The sequence below is a fragment of the Salminus brasiliensis genome, chromosome 23 (genome assembly GCF_030463535.1).
Source record: "Salminus brasiliensis chromosome 23, fSalBra1.hap2, whole genome shotgun sequence".
NCBI classification, from domain to species: Eukaryota; Metazoa; Chordata; class Actinopteri; order Characiformes; family Bryconidae; genus Salminus; species Salminus brasiliensis.
In genome coordinates, this window is record NC_132900.1 from 12894632 (window position 1) to 12912928 (window position 18297).

At 41.1% G+C, this 18297-nt stretch overlaps 1 protein-coding gene across 2 annotated transcripts in view; it reads right to left on the reverse strand.

Annotated features, from left to right (window-relative positions):
• Positions 1-244: 244 nt before the first annotated feature.
• The window catches only part of zeb1a (zinc finger E-box binding homeobox 1a), a 28931-nt gene continuing 10878 nt past the window's right edge, over positions 245-18297 (reverse strand). For both annotated transcript variants that reach the window (XM_072668695.1, XM_072668696.1), the window contains exons 2-10: positions 11470-11631; positions 11333-11380; positions 10832-10960; positions 10463-10665; positions 9124-9229; positions 7012-8873; positions 6157-6783; positions 3914-4088; positions 245-3564 (exon numbers count right to left, since the gene is read on the reverse strand). In XM_072668695.1, coding sequence (XP_072524796.1) covers positions 2912-3564; positions 3914-4088; positions 6157-6783; positions 7012-8873; positions 9124-9229; positions 10463-10665; positions 10832-10960; positions 11333-11380; positions 11470-11631 — 3965 coding nt within the window. In that variant the 3' untranslated portion in view covers positions 245-2911. The remainder of the gene's footprint in view (positions 3565-3913; positions 4089-6156; positions 6784-7011; positions 8874-9123; positions 9230-10462; positions 10666-10831; positions 10961-11332; positions 11381-11469; positions 11632-18297) is intronic.

Below are 18297 nucleotides of genomic sequence, written 5' to 3' on the forward strand. Positions count from 1 at the left end.
TCAGTTGTTTTATGTTGAAGGGATGCTTGCAGTTCATCTATTTTGTTATTTACATTGTTGTGTAACTGAGTAACATCCTGTGGACCTTATTTCTTTTATGCCACCGACTTTGCCACAAACAGATTTCTGTCTTGGCACAAAGTGTACTATTATACCTTATTTAATAATACATATTTAATAATACAAAACCTTTATGTGTGTTTTTGATTGAATGATGCACAAAATCAACAAACACAACAAAAACTGAATGACAGCTTTTTAATACTGATGGTAAAAACATACACAATATACACGTGCATTAATATAAACATGAACATTTAAAATAATACATCACAATGAATAATACTGTAATGTTATGGTAAAATTAACATTAAAATCACATTCACCCATTTCTCTTCTTTCAAGTGCCTCTTACATCAAGTGCACTCTTCATTCAGCTAATTCACTAGTGTATTCATTCCTTTACTTCACTTCAACTTTTTATGCAGTTTCTTCCTACTGTTACTATTCCTTAAATCCAACAACCGGCCCTTACCTCCAAAGGACCAAGGTGGGCCTCAGCCTTCAGTTCCAACTAAAGAGTAATACACTTGCCAAGTAACTGTTAGGCAAAATGTGAAAAAGCTTAAAGTCTAGTATACCTTCACTGAGGGGAAACAGTTTTGATCCACAGTGGCCCTTTGATGCTAAGGTTCTGAACACCATCATAAAAAAATACTGTTTGAGTACAAACGCAAAACTGAGGCATGTGTGTTCTGCACAGAGTGAGCTCCAGTATGTATTCACAAGGCCACCCCTGACAAATTCACACTGGTGCAGCTGAGCAAATACCAAAACTATAATATATGGTAACAGCCCAACATCTACTTCATGATTCACTTCTTTAAAATGAATGAGATTTGACCATTTATTCACAGCCGAAAAGTCATGAAAGGAGTGTGACGAGACTGCTTGAATGGCGCTTCAATGTTACACCAAACAAATCGAAATGTAACCAAATTTGAGGTCTTGGCTCTTTGGCCAAATACTACACTTGATGTGAGTGTGCAAGTTTGGAAATACCTTGCTGATAAATTGGCTGTTAGGAGTTTAAAATGATTTCATTTGGTTGTGGAGTACAGGGTTAACAGGAATGAATGGCACTTACAGCTTGGCGGTCTTGCATAAGGCTGGGGGTGTGGGGTTCCTTATAAACACTTCATAGGTAATCTAACATTGACACAAAACCACACATTAAGACGAGACAAAACTTAGGGGCGCACCAGCATGGCATGATAAGAGAAATTGGATTAGTTGAAAGAATTGAAGTACTTGTATGTAGTACTGAGTCTGTCATTTCACAAGGAAGAAACAAGGTGACATACTACAACCATCCCAAAGTTTGTAGATCTGTCATGATCATGCAAAACTACTGTATCTCCAAACTGTCAACTTTAAAGGGGGGAGGGGGGGGCGTAACTTTCAGTGGATGTCCATGTAAAAAAATATTTGTACTTTTATTTCAAGTCATTAAACTAAATACGTCATAAACTTCGAAATAACATAAAGGACAACTGCCACATTCACATTATGTCAAAAAGTGACAAATGGCAAAAATGGAGAAACAAGGTTTTTGCATGACCATGACGATATATTCAGTAACTGCAATCTGTAAACTCTTATTTTTGAAAGGGAAGGTAGAAAATGGAACACTGACACTGAAAAAAATTAACACAATTAGTTGTAAAGGTACTCTATTGCACACCTCTGAGTATCATGCTTTGTAAAATTCAGTGCACCCCTCACTGAAACAAAATAGTTTTAGTAAACAAAAAAAACACAAAAACTAAAAAGGACACAACACTGGCTTTGAGGTTGACACACAATTCCCTGACTGAAGTTCTTTTTTTTCTTTTTTAGTTAAATGGTGCCGTTTTCCTACATACTATACCACAGAAAAGTGCACTTCATAGTACCATCTATAAAGAATCGCCAACACAGCAGAACCTGGCGTTTTCTGACCTTGTTTGTGAGCATACAGAATACTGTTAAGTATTTTTTAGGCATTTGTCCTACTGGGTTTAAGGAGTGCTTAATTGAAAATGTGCAAAAATTTGTACCAGACTCACTTTGATGGTGGTACTGAAGTCAGTTAGCTGTTCATTTACCTGCTACTCCCAATTTAGGTTCATTCATGGTGCGTAACAATGATATTTACACTGTCAAGGTCACCTGCAGATTACTTTTATCGTTTGAATTCTGAATCTTTATAGATGATCCCATGGTACCGAAGTGCAAACACGTTTCCTTCATAAGGCGGACAGGCTGATGGCAAAATAAAATGCTACGCTAACACTGGCTGGCCTACTTAAAATAAGAATACTGAACGGTATCTAAAACTTGAGGCATTATGTATCCATAAATAAACAATCCATAAATGTACCTGCAGTGCATTTTAGTTTTATCTCTCAAAACATAGTGACATACTGATAAAATACTGATTTTTTTTTTTTTTTTTTTTAGTAAACTTCATTGGCAATAAAAATGTATAGAAATCTCACCTGACTGTACAGACGGAAAGTTTCAAAGGAAAAACATTTAGTAACACTGACAAAACATACCTGGAGGTTGTGGTCCAGTAACACATTTGAACTGAAACTGGTCGACTAAGCTTTAAATTTTCAGGTTTGATTGAACTAGTTTACAAACGGATGTATTGTTGTTGTTGTTGTTGTTTTTGTTGGTTTTTTTTCTTCTTCTTCATTGGAAAAAAAGATAAGTTTGAGGATCAGGCACACCTGGGCTTCATACACAGTAAATTACTGAGACACAGCTTCTAAAGTAACCCACGATCGTCAAGACTCAACAAGGGACTCTGAGTCTTACTCTTTCATCAGTTGTCAGTTAATAGAGCAAACAAATGTTCCTTTTTTCAGTCGTTTTTTCCCTCCTCTGTAGTTTTTCTCCTCATGCTCGTGCTTTCCACACAGTCAGTAGCCTCTATGTCTTCCGAGAGCTTCTGCGTCTCCTCTGTTTTGTCTTCCTCCGTGTGGTCCCCCGTGTCCAAAGTTTCCACCACTTCTTCCTCCAGAGCATTGATTTCCTCAGATTGCAGCTCCATTGCTTCCTCTTCCTCCATTGCTTCTTCTTCCTCTCCACCTCCACCCTCCTCCTCTTCCTCCTCCTCCTCCTCCTCCTCCTCCACTTCGTCCTCGTCATATTCCTCCCCAACTCTGACCACTCGTATTTCGCTCATGTCAAAGTCAGCAAACTCTACGTCCTCGTTCCCATCTCTCTCTCCCTCTTGCTCTTCATCGTCTTCCTCCTCCTCTGCCTCGCTCTCACGTTCGTCTGAGTCGAGCTGCGAGGAAGTGTTGGTCGGCTCTGGATGGTCATGAGCCTCCTTCTTGCAGTAGGAATAGCGATGGTTCATGTGCTGGGAGTAGGAGCCGGAGTGTGAGAAGCGTTTGCCGCATTTGTCACACTGATAGGGCTTCTCTCCGGAGTGAAGACGGGTGTGCTCAATCAGGTGGTGCTTGTGTTTAAAAGCCTTCTTGCAGACGCCACACTCGTGAGGACGCTTACCTGGATGGTGATGTCGAAACACATTACAAACATAAGAGCTGATAAAATCTGACCAGATTTGGACAGGGCTGGTATTCTGATAATTACACACTAGCGCATCTCCCCATGAAAACTAGCTATTTCCAAACAGTACCTTTGTCTATAACAATATTAGGAAGAATAGAAATAGCAGTAGTTTAGAGTAAACAATATAAAATGATATAAGATAATGCACGCATGATATGAATCAGTTCTGGTCAACCACCTGCCCACATCTAGTGGTGTTCACTCATTAACAGCCAGATGTCCATATATGTTTAACTTTAAGATCCAACACAGAGTACCTGCACCTGTGTGTGTTTTAATGTACCTGTGTGTTCGTATTTGTGTCGCAGCAATGAGCTGCTCTTCTGGAAGATTTTGTCACACAGGTCACATGCGTATTGGCCGCCATGCAACTTCCTCCGCTTTCTACTGGGAGAGAGGTCGCTTTCAGTCTGCCCATCCCACGTTGACGAGCTATCAACACCAGCGCTGGCCTTCTCCTAAAAAGAGAGAGAGAAAAATGAAGATGGTCAGTATGAAGGCAAAAATGTAAATTGAGAGTACAAAGAGTGAGAGAGGTAGGGATACATTAGGAAAAAGTACAGTAGACAGGACAGAAGAAATCAAAGAAGGGTGTGTAAGTGAACATGGAACAAACAAACATGTCTCAAGGCAGGTACTGGTATACTGGTTATTGATGAATAACAAACTGTAGTGCACTGCAGAGCTGGGTGCCTCATCATATTTGCAAGATCTGTTTAAAATACACAAGTTGGTGCTATTGCTCAGAGCCTCTGTTGGTGCGGTTTGACAGAACAAGCGAAAAGGCTGCTATGCAAACCGTAAAAGCATTCTGAATTAAGCAGACAGACTGCATGAACTCATTCTGCTTCCAAACAAACATTGGTGAGATTTAATGAATAAGTGCATGTAACGTGTGGACCAAAGATCTGAACAGTCAAACAGATAAACACCTTTTTGCAGACCTGCAAAACATATGTTTCTGCTGCTGTTTCGGCAAATTGTTTACCATATGTTCATGAATCAGTACTTATAGAAGGCTTATAGTTGCTTTTCTTAAAGGAGGCTGAATGTGTTGAAATCTATTATACAATAGTTGATATATATATATATATACACACACACACACACACACACACACACACACACACACACACACACAAATTATATTATGCATTAATGCACTATACACCATTTTGCTGTTTTTAAAAGCACTAATTCACTTGGGGGCATGTGTTCTTGATGGTTTCACCCCACTTGGCATTGCAGCAAAACCATGCCAGCACGTGGTCTTTCACTGCTTTTTGATCTGGACAGATTTCAACACTGATGAAGGAACATAGAGAAGAAACCCTGAAGCACTTGTAGACCACAGTACAACATGGTTTACAAAGGGTTTTTTATATGTATTAGTTCATTGCAGTTTTTTCAACAAAATGTTTTTTTTAATCACAATAAATTCAAATCACTAATTTAGTTCAGGTCCTGGATTTCTGCATTGATTACTAAACTTGACTACTGATTGTTAACGAAGTCAAAAAATCAAACAAAACTAATAACACACGAACAGTACAATGTATGTCTTTTATTGAGCACATTGACTAAACTAAGTGAATTTAACAACCTGTAGGTACCCCTTTAGCAGAAATCACCTCCTCCAAACATTTTCTGAGGCTGTAAATAAGCACAGTAGGATTTGTGATTTGCACAAATCCTATGAATTTTAAACCATTTCTCTCCGCAAATGTGTTTCGGTTCATCAGTATTTCTGGGATGGCTTGCATACACAGACCTCAAAAAGCTTAAGGTCAGAAAAGGTTCTTTATTCTATTAACATAGCGTTGCGCATTTGTGCTAAAGATGCATTTACATTTAAGGCATTTAAAAGATGTTCTTCTCCAGAGCGACTAACAAAAGTGCTTCACTTTTAGAAACTAGTTTGCGAAGGCTAGAATCCAAAAGATACCTCTAAGCTTAGATACTACTAAATACAAAAGTCAGTATGGAGACCACAATAATCGACACTACACTTCACCCAAGTACTCTTGGAAGAGGTGGGTCTTTAGTTGAGGTTTGAAGACAGCGAGCGACTCTGCCGTTCGGACAGCCAGGGGAAGTTTGTTCTACTAATTCGATGCCAGGACAGAAAAAAGTCTGTTTGCTTGTTTTCTATTGATCTCAAAAGGAAGGTAAGTAAACCCGAGCCATGCTTGAAGCTCGAAGGGCTCTTGGTACTGATCAGCTTTTGCCCATTGCCATCAGGTACGGAGGGGCTGGTCCATTCTTGGCTTTGTAGGCCAGCATCAGGGTTTTGAGTCTGACGCGGGCAGCTACAGGAAGCCAGTGAAGAAAATGCAGCAGAAGAGTTACATGACTGAACTAAACTAAGACATGAAACATTTTGTTTGTGTGATTTTAGTTTAGTTAGACTGGTTTATCTATACTTCCATAATCACACCACAGTTTATTAGTAATCAGTACAGAACTCCAGGTACATCTGAAGGGTTCACTTACTTTTTTCTTGCAACACTATGTCTGTTTTCTTACCTGACTGCTATTCGGTACAGTTGTTCCCAGTGTCTCTGTGGATGGTGGAGTGGTGGAGGTGGTGGTAGTGGTGGTGACTGCTTTGCTGGAGGAGTTGGTGATGTTAGTCGTGCTGTTTGTTGAGGGTGTAGCATAGGTGTAAGACAGCTGGGGGATGAGGATGGTGCGTTTGTTGGTGGAGAAGGCGGCTCGGAGGCAGGGAACTCCACCTGGCTCCGCTATGGCAACCAGTGTTGGCAAGGGTGTCGCTACAATATTTATCGGACCTGTAGTAGGTTGTGTCACATAAATGGTGTTGCCAGGCAATGCATCTTTTTTGATGCAAGTGAGGTTGAGCGGCTCCTCTTGGGCAGGAAGGGATGACTTGGTGGTGGACACTGACGTGGTAACTGAGGTGTTAGCGCTGTTACAGGAGGACTTTGGGAGAGAGAGGTCCAGAGGTTCAGCTTGTCCTTCCTCCTCTGAGTCTTCTGTCTTTACTATGATGAGATCGTTTGTGGAGAGGTTGAGTGGAGAAGAAGGGGCACTGTTCTGGTCTACTGATGTGTCTTCATGGGGTTTGCTTAAAGTGTTGAGGATTTGGGGTTCGGCGTCGATACTTGAGTCTGATGGAGTGCTTTCAACAGTCTGCAAGTGAACACAAACTGTGTGAGGCTTTGATTTTACCACAGCTAACATAGCTAGTCTCTCATTCCCTCTAACTCTAATCTGAGTGTTTCACTCACAAAATAGATGAGTGTTTCATCTTTGTCTAAATGTGAAAATTTACTTATGAATAATTAATGTGACGTAAACACTGACTGTAAAAGCAGTCATCTTAAACAATTGTCATCTGGTGTAAAACTGCTTACTTACTTGCTGTATGTTTTTGGGATGACCAGGTGGTCGGAGTGATATCTTCTTGGAGCGCATTCTTTGGAACCACCGAGTGACCACATCCACAGGCAGACTGACTGATTCGGCGACTCGAGACAGCTGCTCCTCACTGGGATCTGAGTCTTTACTGTAAGCTTTGAGGAGGGGCAGGAGGCTCTCCACTGGAGGTCCAGAGCCCTCCTCTCCCAACAGAGTGGAGAGAGACATGGCAGATCCTTGTTCATTACTGTTGAGACAGTTAAGGATGTCCACACTGCTGGGACTGTTGTCACAGAAGAGACACGTGGCATAGTTATGGAATCCATCACCACAAGCAACGCCACAGTGAACTGTTGCCGACTCGGAGCCTGCACTCTTCGCTGCCGCCATTTCAACCTCTGTCTCCCTCTCGGTTTGTAAAGCCCTTCTGCCGTCTGTCTGATTCTCAGATTGAATCTCGGCTGGAGACATGGGCTCAGTTTTGATCTGAACCTCCTGTAGCAGAGTGCCGCTCAGGTCTTCAGGCTGACAGTTCTCCTCAGAAGTACTGGTCTCTTCAACAGCCTGGTTTACCTCAACAGGAGGAGGCGTTTGCTCTTCTGGCATTGTAGTCTTTTCAGGGCTTGACCTCTGCTCTGCCGATATGGACTCTATGGTTGGAGTTACCTGTGTGTTTGCATGTACAGTTGTTAACTGTCTGACTACCAAACCTTGTGACCCATCTGCTCTTCTCAAAAGCAGCACTGTTGGCTGTGTAAGTTTTGTCTGTGCAGGGTGTGATTGGACCAGCTTTGTTACCTTGATGATGGATGGTGCTTTATTGGGGTTAGTTTGGATAGGTTTAAGGATGTTTATCTGTGTAGGTGCAGGCTTAGGGGTACTTGGCATTTGAGTTAGAGTGATGTTTGGTTGTGTTGAGGTAACTTGTACCACCTGTGATGACTGGGTTGTGTTAACCTGCACCACCTTCGGAGGCTGGGCTGAGTTAACCTGCACCAGCTTTGGAGGCTGGGCTGAGTTAACCTGTACCAGCTTTGCAGACTGGGTTGAGTTAACCTGCACCAGCTTTGGAGGTTGCGTAGAGTTAACCTGTACCACCTTTGGTGATACCACATTTGGCTGCAGAACTTTTGCCTGTGCCACAGCTGGCTGCGCAATAACAGGCTGCAATGTGTTGATCTTTGATGTGCTGATTTGTGGGTCCATATTGTAGTTGATGATTATTTTCGCATTCCCATCTTGATCAAGCACTGGCAGAGAGATGGCGGAGATCATCTGTGCCTGAGGTTGAGAAGCCTGGACAACCACTGCTTGTGTTTGTGGTTGCAGCTGACCAACAACCTTAGCGGTAGTTCCATTAGCGTTCGATGTAGCCACTACCTGTCGGATGACGTTTCCATCCATTGCTGCTTTTAGCGCGTTCTGCAAGTCACTCAGGTTAATACTAATTGGCTGGACTAGTCCCACAGTGGGTACAACCAAAGTCTGTACCACACCCTGAGGGGTGGCAGTCTGAACAGGAATTCCACCCACGTTATTTGTGGTGGCTGTGGTGGTGGTAGTGGTTGTGGTAACAACTGGTGTAGTTGTGACTGGCTTAAGTTCGTGGTTTACAGGTTCTTGTTTTATCTGTTTGGGTGGGAGCTGTTCTTGTAAAGGTTTGTTACTAATGTCCACTTTCTCCCGTAAGAGAATGCGTGTGGGCCTGGAAAGGGTGAGTGCAGCTTTGACCCCTGGGGTGCGAGACAGGCCATTGACAACAGGGGGTGATCCTACACACTTCTTACTGCTGATGTGAGAGCTGTAGGAACCGGAGTGAGAGAAACGCTTCTTGCAGTTAGAGCACTCATACGGCTTCTCGCCTAGAGAGAGGAGAGTGGATAACGCATTTATAGTCCTTCATTCTTCAATTACAGAGCAGTTCATAGTAATTCAATCTAGCCTTCCACACAAAGCAACTAAACTCAGGAACAGAACAAGACAAAAACAAAAAGTAAACTTAAGTGGTGAAACAACTTCATCACAAAAGAAGATGATGTTGTTGATTGAACTTGCAGTCAGGTACACAGTCCACAAACAAAATAACATGCCAGTGTTGCTGTGGCGACTAACCGCTGTGGATACGCAGGTGTTCCTTCAGGTGATGTTTATATTTAAAGGCTTTGGAACACTCTGTACACTTAAACTTCCTGTTTCCTCCTGATTGTGGCACAGCCCGCTGAGAAAGACAATGAGAGAGACAGAGAGAAAGACAGAGAACATTTAACATTTAGCTAAAGACTATATCTTAGATAGCATATATGCAAATACAGATGTCTAATATACCTTAACAGGGATATTTCAGGAAAAAAATGTACACAATTTGTCTTACGTCAGACGCTTATCTGCCAACACAACTCTGATGTCCCAATTTTTCCAGCGGCTACAAAGCTAGTGTTTCTAACAAACACTAGGAGTCAACACCCATCTAAAATCCTTTCCATAAATACATGCCTTCTTACGCAACACATTCAGGTATTTAAAAAGGTCACACACGCACACACCTGATGTGTCTGAGGATGCAGATGAAATGAACAATACTTCCTAGTGTATCTAAAGAATGGGGACAGACATTTTTGGTGGCTTCTGACTTCCCACTCGTGTGCACACTTACAAGACATGTGCAGAACGTTTAGGAGATTTGTTGCATGGTCGCACTCAGTCTTTACTATGTTATTACAACAATTACCGGGACATTGCCTAAGGCCCAAATTTTATTTTATTGTTTCTATGGATTCTGTTGAAGTGCCCAAATTCACTACGACACCTGTGGTTTAAAATAGCTGTCCTCAGTGTTTAGCTACAGTTTTTGTTGAGTACATAATTTTGTACTGTACAACAGATTTGTGCTGCATTTCTGAAGACCTGGTTTTGAGTTGAGAAGTGTGTGCATGTATTTACAGAGCAAGCAGCGTTAGCCTTGTCGCTCCAGAGCTAAACTGAAGAATCAAAGGCTGCATCCCAACTGCGTATTGCACTGATTAAGAGATTTTATATTGGAGTCTGGAAGGCCAGTGCAGAAATATTAACGTACTAACCCCTTTTGTAGTAACACGAAGTGAGTTGCTACGATAACATATGTCTACATAAGTTCTCCAACCACCGTTGTCGCTGCACTTGCATTGTCCACTTTTTTATTTTTCTAATAATTTTTGGAAGTAGCTTCTCCATTTCCATTTTGTAACAGTGTCCATCATAACCACACATTTAAAAACCGATCAGTTCTTAGGTATGCATCATGCATAGATATTTGGATATACACAACTAATACATATGAGTATACTTCATAATCATAAACTAGAGTTTATACAATTTGGACACCAATCATGTCTTGACCGATCAACGACATTTGTTGGTGGAAGTCGGAAAATGCTTAAATTGGATTATCTGTCACTTGGTCTAATCTAGGTACCTGCTCTCGTCCATTTTTGTGAGCAGTCATGTGCCGGTCGAGCTGCGTGCGGTAGCTGAAGGTGTAGCTGCAGAGGGAGCAGCTGAAGTCGTCTTCGCTCTTCTCATGACGAAGCTTGATGTGCTCCTTCAGTGATGTGTGCCGCTTGTACCCTCGGGAGCAGTAAGGACACGTGTGTAGCTGAGAGAACTCGTCTGGTGTACCTGATGGTGGCAGTCAGGAAGACATATAGGAACAAAAAAACACTGAGAAATTTGTTTTACTTGTTTCTGCTGCTGAACTGTGACTGTAAATGTCAAAAAACAGTGTCAAGAGAGGGGGAAATACAGAAGACAAATGAGTGTAGAAAACTTGAACAGTAATTAGTACCGTTCTCATCATGGCCTCCTCTCTCTGGCGTGCTCTGTTCCTCCTCTGGGTAAACGGCCCCTTTAGTCCCCTGCTGTGGTGTTTCATGTGCCTGACCTTCCTCATCCTCTTCGTCGGTTACACACTCCTCTTTTGTGGAAATACAGATAGTATAGCAGATTAACTCTAGGTTCTAGAAAGACCATTGTGCTACACAAGCCTTCTAGGAAAAGCTCCTACGTGGAGGGGAAAAAAGAAAGATTAGCACAGAGAAACATACTTGTAAAACAGAGTGAGAAATGAGCACACACACACACCTGCTCCCACTTACGGTTTCAAATGATACACATCTGTTCCTTCAAACCAGCCAAGAAACACACAAATGTAAACACTGCTCATTTGAACTTTCATTGTGAGAGAGATTTTCCACGGACTAAAATCCTCCTTTAACCTGGTTTACTATTATTTTCCTGGGATCCACCTTTGTGTGTGCAAGTGTGTGAGAGTATGCACTTGTCTTACCTTTGACTCTAATTTCCTGTATCAAAGCGTCCGGCCCCAGGTTGCCATCTGCACAAATTCCAGACAGTTGATTAAATGATTGCAGGCTTTAACGGTACAATACAAAAAAAGATATACTTAGTTGTTTGTTTGCTGACCGTCCTCTCTGTGTCCATTGTGTAGCTGCTGCGCTGCACTGAGCTGGAATACTGTCGGCTTTTCTTCTGGAGCATCTGAAATACTGTCCTCCTCCACGATGTGGAGTTTGTCTTCATCATCGGAATCTGACGCTGCTTCTGACACATTGGAGAAACTCCTCACTGCATGAGAAGGATGCAGAGCGTGTGTTCTGATTATTACTTTGAATAAGTTTAAACAGCATTGAAATGAACCAGGCCACATTTCCCCACAGTATTTTAAAATAAAGTACCTCACAAGACAAGCATTACTTTCTCTTGAGTTTACATAGAATACTTAACATGATCTGTCCACTATGATGCTTCTGGGCTGCATTAAAGCATCCAGGTTTGAGACCATTTGTATGTAATAAATTATTTTTTTAACATTTGAACTTTATATGACCCAGCACATCTGACGCAAAGGACACTGTTTGCGGAAATGCGCATCTGCACCGTGCATAATGTTTCACCGCTTAGCAGAGAGTTTTCTGTGTTCAGTGTGAAAGCAAATCATAGAGAATTTATGACATACACTTAATGGTTCCTCATTCCCATTTGATATCCATGCTGGGTCCAAGAAACTTTGCAAGCTAGGAAAGTAGAGAGCTAGCTAAAGACAATGCTACAGTAGTTGCTTTGGAATACAGCCTCTAGATGGTCATAAAAACAGGGTGTACTGCTGACAGAAAAGTGATTGGAGCTGTCACACACCATCAGATACCACTGTTAGATTCAAAGGTTAACATTTCCAGTCACCTCATGGAACTCGAGGCACCTGGGACCAAGATGAACTAAAATTAATCTTGCAGACAGCTTGGTAATTAGATGCTGTGTTGATTCAGGTGTGCTGGAGTATGGGCAAGAAATTAGTGTGTTTAAGACCAAGAATCACTGCAGGTGAAGTCTAAATTCACAGGTTTTCTAAAGAGTATAATAATGATGGTTTGACCAAGAATAACAAACATTGACATGTAAAAGCTTGGAAGTTCAACATTTTAAAGATGGAGCAGAATTTTCTTGTCTTGCAGACCGGTAAGCTTGCTGGAAAATTCATCACTGGAGGCCTGCACAGTTGGATTCTGTCCAAAACTGCTTTCTTTTGTCTGAGTGTGTGTGTGTGTGTGTGTGTGTGTGTCATTAGCAAATATAATCTCATTCCTACAGCTGCTTCCTGTGCAGACCCAGTGAGGTGGAGAAAGATGGAGAAGAGAGAGGAGAATGGCTGGAATGTGCCCTAGTACATGCTCTAAGAGTAGACATATCAATGTCTATCAATTTCTACCTCTCCTGCTTTCAGCAGATGTATGTACCAGAGAAGGTGTCTGCTTCACAAACTGACTTTTTTTTTCAAATCAGAATCAAAATTCAATTTAAAATCTATTTCTGTTTAAAAAATATTTCTGCTAAAGGTGTTTTATACGATTCTGAAGAAACACTGTTGATAATCGAACAGTAAAAAAAAAAAAAAAAAAACACACTCATGTGTGTTCATGCACTGGTTCTGGGTAATCAAACTTTTGCTACAATTGTTGCTGCTAAGCAAACCAGTAGTGATCTAATACTATTATCTTTTACAAACATTCACAAAGGGACAAACCCATACTAGTCAACATAACCCACCTATTGAGCAGGAATAGAGGAACAGCCTCATCGCTTTTCCTTACTTTTTTAACATTTGGATGGCTCTCCAAATGCCTTACCAAAGATTACACATGCCCCTTCTATTCTAGCCACCCTCTGCATGAGCACGAGCACCTTTGTTTATTTCCTATTTACAGAGCCAGGACTGAGTAGAAACAACAGACTGTTTTCCAGCATGCAGACAGACCGGAGAGCTAGTGAACCATTTGCTTAATTTTACAAAAAGTGTATTGGACTGAAATGGTAAACAGTGCCTTTAATATGCAGACTCATGACCAGAGCGAGGATCAAACCCACAACCTGAGGTCCCTGAAGCTGTGCAACACCCATACTACCTGCAGCGCCATTGAGCTGGCCACTGGTTTACTTTTACTAACTCTGATGCAACTTTTAATGGCAAAATCTCCGCTCTTGCTCTTGTTTGCTAAGGGAAGGCGTTTGTGGGTGCTTGGAAACTGTTTAATAAGCACAACACAGCTTGACAAGGTGCTGCTCTGAGCTACAGAATGTTCTGAAGCCGAGCAACATATTTTAAGTGATAAGGACATGGCCTACACAAAAAGAAAGCAGAATGTGTTACAAATATGCTTACTTAAAGTTGCAGAAGACACGTTTCTGATATTTAAATCATTTAAGTTGTCAGTCCTAACAGATGTGCAAACTACTGGCGATGCAGGATACTACCATCAGTCGACTCAAGACTATCCTTGCCTTTCTTCTCTCGTTTGATCTTTCCCAGCAGGAATCAAACGTGTCACGGTCAGACTGCAAGACCTAGCAGTAGTATTGTGTGTGTGTGTGTGTATGTGTATACACGTGTGTACACTCCCCATGTACTCTACTGAATTAGTGCAGTGCTGTGTGACTCAGTCTCTATGGGGAGTCAGCAGTAGCGGTAACAGTCCTCAGGGCATTACATAAATTACTGCTGACGTTTTGAGGAATTCATCATGACATTACGCTGCATAGCCCTTGAATACAACCGTCTTATTTTATATCGCTACCATTTAAGACTTCACTTGGGTAAACATTACAGTGCCTAAACCTTAACATTTTGTTTCAATAACTAAAATTAAATCTGTTCTCTATTTTGGGCTTTTAATGAAAGATATTTTTGTGTATTGTTGTCCACAGAGAGCAGTGCATGACATTTGAGCCCCAGAAAAGGAGACAGGCAGAAAACACACACACACACACACAGTAATGTGCAGAACAGATGACACTGAACCTCCCATCTCAATTCTGTGTAAGCAAGTCTTACCTCATACCTTAACTCAGCCCATTTCCAGACATCCTCCCCCCACACCCCTGTCTTTCCTCGTTTCTCTGGCTTGGGTGATTAACATGGATTCTGAGCCAAATATCGGGGCACTTCTGCACATTTATGGATGACATCAACAACGCTGTTGATTAGGGCTGCTTGATATACTGTTTGTTAATCGTTACTGTGATATTGGTTTTGGCAACACTCATATAACAGACGTCTGTAATTCACATTTTCATTGTGTTGTGACCAATCACAAGTCCCAGATGAGTGTTGCTGTGGGTGTTTAATGAATCAAAACATTCATATAATCCAACAAAAGTAAATGACTGGGTCAGAATAATTTAGATAAATCTTTAAACAGATCATATTATTCATTCACCAATGCGTTTAATATACTTCAAGATGCAACGCAATATAATCACAGCACTAGTATATTGTTGATACTGTGTAACTATATAATTTACCTTTCTTTCAAGAATCTTCTTCTAAAGCACAGCTATACAATACCTCTGCTTATTACCACGCTTCAGATGGAGTTTTTCAACATTTACACCCATTCATAACCATACAACACATCATACTTTGTGATATAAAGAAGTATAACCAACCGCTTTACACCCTGCACCCTTTCACCTTTGTGAACTACCCCCCCTGGTGTCCACTGGTTGTTATGTAGGTAATGGGAGACTGACAAACACATACAAATGTGTGTGGTTTTCATGCTACTCATATTTGGACATGCTGAGGAATACATACTAGAAGACACGTTCTGGTGTGCTCTCTGCACTTCATAATAGTAACTAACACAGCCATGAATTTAATAACTTACAATAAGATGAACAATTTTGACCAGGCCTGTTACAGTAGAGTGGTGAAATATGGATTTTAGACTTTAAGACCTGACATTATCCAATAGACTGTTGTTGAAACTTGAAATTGTCAACAGGAAGTGATGTAAAAGTAAAGAGGCTTTTTAGGTTCCTGTTTCCCGCAATCTCACTTTCCTTACCACACCGTTTTCAGTGTCTCTGTGTGTTTGTTCATGCACACAAAAACTCTTCACACAGACCTATTATAGACTTCCTGAGAGTCCACGGACCTGCATTCTCCAAGAAACCCCTAAGATCAAGAACAGTTCCCTCACCCATCTACCATCTTCTGTCCTACGTTCCCTTTACCATTCACAATGTCCTACAACGTTTCCTCACCCACTCGTCCCCCCAATCCCTCTTACAATGTTCCCTCACCCCCACTCACCCCCTCAATCCCTCTTACAACATTTCCTCACCCCCTCAATCCCTCCTACAATGTTCCCTCACCCTTTTACTTTGCCCTACAATGTTCTCGCCCATTCCAACTGGTTCATTTTTGTAGCTTTGTAAAGTGTTTTTGTTTGAGAATGCTAAAAGTGTGTGTAGACTCACTGAGAGTGAATGAGAAAGTGTGCTACACTCACACACCTTCTTTCTAACAGTCTGGTCAGAGATTAGGAGAAGCCATTACATGACCAGTACATCTCTGATTGCTCCTGTGTGTGGTCTTTTTGTCCTTTTACAGTCTGAGGATCAGTGGTCTGTGAGAAGCCTTTTATTTCTATTCACGAAAATCAAAGTCTCAAAGAGCTCAAGAATCAACACATGCACTCGTCTGCAGCTCTCCTGTGTGTGTTTGTACTGAAGCACCTGAAAAGAAGACAGACTTGGCAGGTACAGCCAATCCACTATGACCTCATAATCAACACAGTCATGTTTCTATGGTAACCCACATTTCCTGTGGCGCTTCCTGAGATGAGGTGATTTGGCTCATTATGGAGCGCACCTGCTGCCTCTCTCTCTCGCCCACCCCACCCCCCCAAACACTCAGTGCACCCAATATACACCCAATTCACACAAAGGCACTACACAAACACCTGTATCAGGTATGAATGTATTTGTTTAGTTAAAACGTCAGTATCACTTCATTTGAAAAGGCGTCAACATTAATATTTTAAGCAGATGCATTGTGTTAACAATATTTAGATTTTTCTTTTATTCGTAACTTTCAGTTCAAATAATAAATGCTTTTACTCATTACCACTACATAACTACTCCATGAGAACATTCGTTTCTGGCTACAGTTCTAAAAATCAAGTCTGACTCGGTTGTGAAATACGTTTTTTAAAGTTTCCAAAGATCCAAGGCATCAGAAGTATATAAGATCCTAAAATTAGCACACCAGTTGCAGCGAACCTACAACCCTGTCATCAATGACCCAGTGCTCTAATTACTTGAGACACCACTGCCTTTTTTATAGTTTGCCTGTCAGTAGTATAGTGCCTCTTCGCAGTTGCAGAACTAATTAAATGTATTAAATTTCTATTAAATTAATACTAAAAAGGCTATATTAAAAATCAACTGTATAAAGGAACGCGAGAAACAGAGTCACTCAAAATGCTATTCTCTGTTGACTATTTCTGTAGGAACAGCTGATCTCGTACAAGCAGGGTTATCTTACAAGCAGAGGAAAAGCACCTTATGTACAAAGCCACCCTTCAACTGAAAATGTCAAGATGCCTACAGCATGTTCCATTCCGCTCACTTTCTCCTGTTTTATTCAAACTTGATAATGCTGCCTTAATTATTATATGCCATAATTTGGCATAATGGTACTACATATTGTTTAGTCACTACAATATCCCTCTGCAATATACTGAACTAAAAATACGTACTGAGTACTAGTACTTATACTAGTACTATCAATCAGTCATAATACGCTTAAGGTTTACATTCAATCTGTGGATAAATATATAGTTAAGGAACAATCTCAGTCAGAAAAAGGTCTTCCAGTGAAAACATTGTGGTGATTAGGACTAATCAAAATACAGATGATTTGGACAATTGTATCCAGGGGGAGGTCCTACACCAAACATTGTGGCAAGCAGGACCAATCATAGTCAGGGGAAGGTCTCCAAACAAACAAGGCAGTGATAAGAACCAATCAGAGTTTTGAGGAGGTCTCAGAATACACAAAGTGGTAATTAGGACCACCTGCAGTCAGGGGGAGGGCCTATAACAAATAAAGTAGTGTTTAAGGGGAGGGTCTCAGAACAAACAAGTAAATGATGATCAGTCAGGTGGAGGTCTCAGAACAATTAAGGCAGGGATGAGAACCAATAAAAACAGTCAGTTATTGGTATTGATCCCATCAAGGTGTTAATTATCAGATATTGTTATCAGACTACAAATACCACATTAGTGCAGCACAATCAACTAGAGTTATTCCATGTAGTTTGCTAATTTCTTTAAACCAAAATATCACTAAACTTAATGCGCTAATCAAAATAATAAATAAATGCCAAAAATAATCTCTGCTAGAGACAAATGAACTGGATGCTATAATTAATTCCAGGTTAAATCAATTGGATTAATGATGTTTCAGGCACATTGTGTTATAGGATACTGAGCACATAAATTGATTACAAACTACTTAGGAGCAGTCACCTGAGATGGGTCTCTGTCTAATGATGTAGCTCTGAGGGGTCTCAGGGGTCCTGCTTAATAGCATGTGTGCCCTGCTATTACACTGAGAGCCCCTGAGACACTGCTTACACAGACATATGCACACGCTATGACTCCTCTCCCTTATATATGTAAGTAATACTAATATTTTAGCTTAGAAAAGTCTGTAAAATCTCATTTAATAATGTGTCAAATTATGATGTCAAATATTTTGTCCACATGTCAGACAGCTCATTCAGTCTTTCTTTCATTCTACCATTAATATCTACCATTATTTCTCCACTCAACCACACGCGGACTCTCAAATCTCAAGGACTAAAGAACACTAGAAAATGAGCGCAGAATACAAATGTCCACCCCACACCCTTGAAGAGCTGAATGTGGTGTGACAGCTGGAGTTTG